General features: G+C 44.7%; 1 protein-coding gene across 1 annotated transcript in view; it reads right to left on the bottom strand.

The window, feature by feature from the left end:
- Window positions 1-3,405, bottom strand: part of DCK (deoxycytidine kinase) — a 26,816-nt gene extending 23,411 nt beyond the window's left edge. Inside the window, exon 1 of the mRNA XM_007446101.1 lies at window positions 3,143-3,405. Within this exon, the coding sequence (XP_007446163.1) occupies window positions 3,143-3,233 (91 nt within the window). The 5' untranslated portion in view covers window positions 3,234-3,405. The remainder of the gene's footprint in view (window positions 1-3,142) is intronic.
- Window positions 3,406-3,877: the final 472 nt, after the last annotated feature.

Genomic DNA, 3,877 nt, shown 5'->3' with positions numbered 1-3,877 from the left:
GGGAAAGTCTTGACCTAGAATTTGACAGGGTTTAACAATACTCTTAATGACCACCACACCCTTCCTATGTGAAGTCACCAAGTGTGATTATATTAGTCATCTCTGGTCAGCATGATGTTTTCTCTCTCTCTCCATATATATGAATACAAATGTACACGCATATAGATAAACATATAAAAAACAGCAACTGAAGCAAAGCCTCCTCTTCCTTATAAACTGGATCCAAAGAGGGCAAAAAGAACTTACCTTTGACTTGAAGAACTATAATCAAACCTAAAACATTACATAGGTCGATAGAAAAGAAAAAAAAAAAAAGAGGGAGGGTCAATCAGAAGGTAACACAAAGAGAAGAGTTAAGAAGCAAAACACAAAAGTCATATTACCACCAGAGGACAGGCAAAAAACTTTTAAGGATAAACTAGATGACCATGAGGTTTAATCATAGGAAAAACACTGGTGGACCACAGATTTCAGGTGAAGAGGGTAAGCACAGAAACTGTAAGGCATTTAGAAGAAGTGAATGGAAGCATATAAAACGTTCACCAGACATTCACTGAGCTAGGTGGAGGAAGGAAGGAAAACATGATGTTCAGAAAGAGCACCCAAGGAACACATTAAAACACCAGCCATCAGCTAGAGTCTGAAAGCACTTAAGGCTAGAGCATTCAGCTTTCTTCTGATACTGCTTACAAACAGAAAAAGTTCATGTGGTCATACTCTGAAATTTTAAGAGTAATAACAGTTACTCTCTAAAATTACTCTTTAGTTCAAGCAGTGTAAAAATAGTTACCTGCAGTTCCCAATCAGACTAATATCCAGTTCCTTAACTTTTGAGGAAATGGGGAGCTTGAAAATAAGCTAATTAATAAATTAAAATTCTAGGAAGGCAAAGGAGAACAAGAACCAAGGACACTGATGTTAATACTTTAAAAAGTCATGGGACCTAACAAAATTATTAATGCCAAGTAGGCATAATGATGCCAAAAATCATTCTATACAGACCATTAAGATGAGAAGTAGGTAAGGACTCCAAAGTCTAACATAAGAGTGTTTTAGTTAGAGAACATGAGAAAACAAGTTACATGAGTATGAAATGAAAATGACCAGTTAAAGTTCAAATCCTAGAAAACAGACGAATCATGAAATAGTCTTCTATACACAGATTAGCAATTTGTACATATATGGCTTATTTGGGTCTGGCAGATAAGGCAGAGGGCACATGAACAACAGTATAAGACCATTAATAAACAGCAAATGACAAAGCTGCAGTGTCAGGGAAAACAGTTAAGTGGTGACATATCCCATCTAAAGAGCAAATGGTTCTCTTACAGAAACACAGTGCTACCAGATCTTCAGATTTTTCAAGAGAAGCCAAGAATCTAGATGTTTATGGGAAATCGCAACATTTGTAAATGCTAGCAACTAATTGAAAATGTTTCTTTCAAATTTGGGCAGGCCAATATTGTGTAACTGCAGGCCATCAGTTTGCAACTCCTTCCAGTGTAGGTAAGGGGGAGGTCAGAGAATTTTAAGCAAGGGATAACACAATCACATTTGTATACAGAAAGACTGCTCTGGAAGAATTTTGAGAAACTGGAGAGGGGCTGATATATTAGGGAATTATTTTAGGTGCTGAGAAGATTAAAGATGCTTGGAAGGAAGTAAATTTCCAGATATGATACATTGCTTCAGTGGATTTAGGAAAGGGAAGGGATTGTGGTATAAATCTGAGAGGTTGTTCATTCAAATTTACTTTTGAAAAGGTTTTGTTCATCTATTTTCTCCTGTCTTTATACATGGTCTTCTATATACAATAAGTAGCTGTGAGGAATCATACTAGTAAACATTCACCTTCAAAGAACTTATCCAGCTAAGAAGAAATGAGAGTCTATTACATTGATCTTTCCCACTGGTGCCTTAATATTGGAGCAATGAAACAAGATGTCCTCTTTGAGGGTGTGTTCAGCTTTTCCTATTCCTTGGAATGCTGCTAAAGCACCTGTTTGCCTTGCCTTTTTAAAGAAGTACAAGTGCTTTCAGCACAGTAAGAATTAAAATTTGCTGTATGCATGAATGGCCAGTACCTAACTTGGAACCAAAAAAAAACAAAATCCTATCAAAACAGGAAGTACCAGGCATAGGTTTCCTGTGGTAGGAAACAGAGAAGAATCGGAAGTTCTCATGTATCTTGCAAAATGACATCTGGGTTAAGAACAGAAACACCAGTGGTCTTTGAATCATAACACAATGTTTACTTGGATGTTGGGTAGGGAGTGAGGAACTCCTTCTGCTAAGATCATTTAAAAATTCTTTCCCTGTACTTGAATGTTGACAGCAGTTTTATTCATAATCTAAATACTGGAAACAATCCAAATGTCCACAATTGGGAGAGAGAAACTGTGGTATATCCGTGCAGTGGAATACTACTCAGAAACAAAAAAGAACAAACCACAGATACAAGCAACATGAATAAATGTAAAAGCATTATGCTAAACTAGAGAAGCAAGACACAAAAGGCTACATACTCTGTGAATCCATTTATATGACATTCTGAAAAAGGCAAAACTTACAGGATTAGAAATCAGGGGATAGGAATGGAGAGGAGACTGACTACAGAGAAGCAAGAGGGAACTTTCTGCAGGGATGGAAATGTTCTGAATCTTGATCATGGTGGTAGTAAAACATTGTATGTTTGTCAAACCTCATAGAGGGGTATACCTAAAAAGGGATCCTTTAACTTATGTATATTGCACCTCAAGAACTGACATACAGACACATCCAAAAAAAACCAACCACACAAACAAAGAGGATGAAAGGGACCCCAAGCGCGCAAAAACAAAACCCTTCCCAAACAAAGAGGATGAAAGGGACCCCAAGCGCGCCTCACAATGCCCGCAGGCCTAGGCCCGCCGCCTGACGCCCAGGGGTCACGAACACCCTCGTGGCACGGGAAGGAAGCTGGAGAGGCAAGAGAAGGGTGCTTTCGGCGACTGGGGAATTTGAGGGCGCGTCTGCAAGCACAGGAGCAAGCTGGGAGGAAAGCCCTCAATGAGGAGCAGCAGGGATGAAGCGAAGGGGCGCTTCAGCCGCCGCTGCCGCGACTACGCCTGCTTTGGGACCAACACTTCCCGAGGCTCCTTACCAATGTTCCCTTCGATGGAAATTTTCTTGATGCGGGTGCCCTCAGAGCTGGCTGCGGGAGATGGGCAGCTCCTCTTGGGTGGGGTGGCCATGCCTCGTCTTGTGGCGGCCCCGAGCGCGTCGGGCAGGGACGGCTGTGAGGTGGCCAAAGGTGTGCGCGACTGGGCCGCCGCCGCCGCGGAGCTCGCCTCGAACGGCAGGCTCTCTGGCCGGCGGGTACCCGGGTTTGATTTTGGCGCGCGGCTGCAGCTGCAGACTGAGGCGGGACTGTGAAGTGGCCGCCCGCCCAGCGGGGAAGCCACGCCCCCGCCTTCCCCTAAACCTGAGATCCCTCCTGGGCCCCTCCGCCGGAGCCCGCCTCGCGCGGGGCCCCTGCGTGCGCGCCCAGCACGAAGGGTCACGGGGAGCGGGGGAGGCGGGGCCGCGCGCGCGCAGGCGCATCTCTGCCCAGAAGGCGGTGGCAGGGAGCGTTCCCGGAATCTTGTGGGAATCCGGGCGGGTGCCCAAGGTCGAAAGGAGCTTGAGGGTAGAGGTCGCCACCTGCCCTCGTCACCAGGAGTGGGCCGGGCTTTGGGGAACTCGTTTGCCCGTGGAGTTTGTGGGTTCTGAGCGTCTGGACCGAAATGGTTGGACTGGGAACTTTGAACTTGTCAGGGGTGAGGCAGTGAGTAGTAGAAAAACCAAACGGATGACCCTGTGTTCTCAGCCTGGACTCTATCATCCGGCCAGGTGGCGC

This window comes from Lipotes vexillifer, unplaced genomic scaffold (assembly GCF_000442215.2).
Source record: "Lipotes vexillifer unplaced genomic scaffold, Lipotes_vexillifer_v1.1 scaffold933, whole genome shotgun sequence".
NCBI classification, from domain to species: Eukaryota; Metazoa; Chordata; class Mammalia; order Artiodactyla; family Lipotidae; genus Lipotes; species Lipotes vexillifer.
This window is presented reverse-complemented; position numbering and strand designations above follow the sequence as displayed.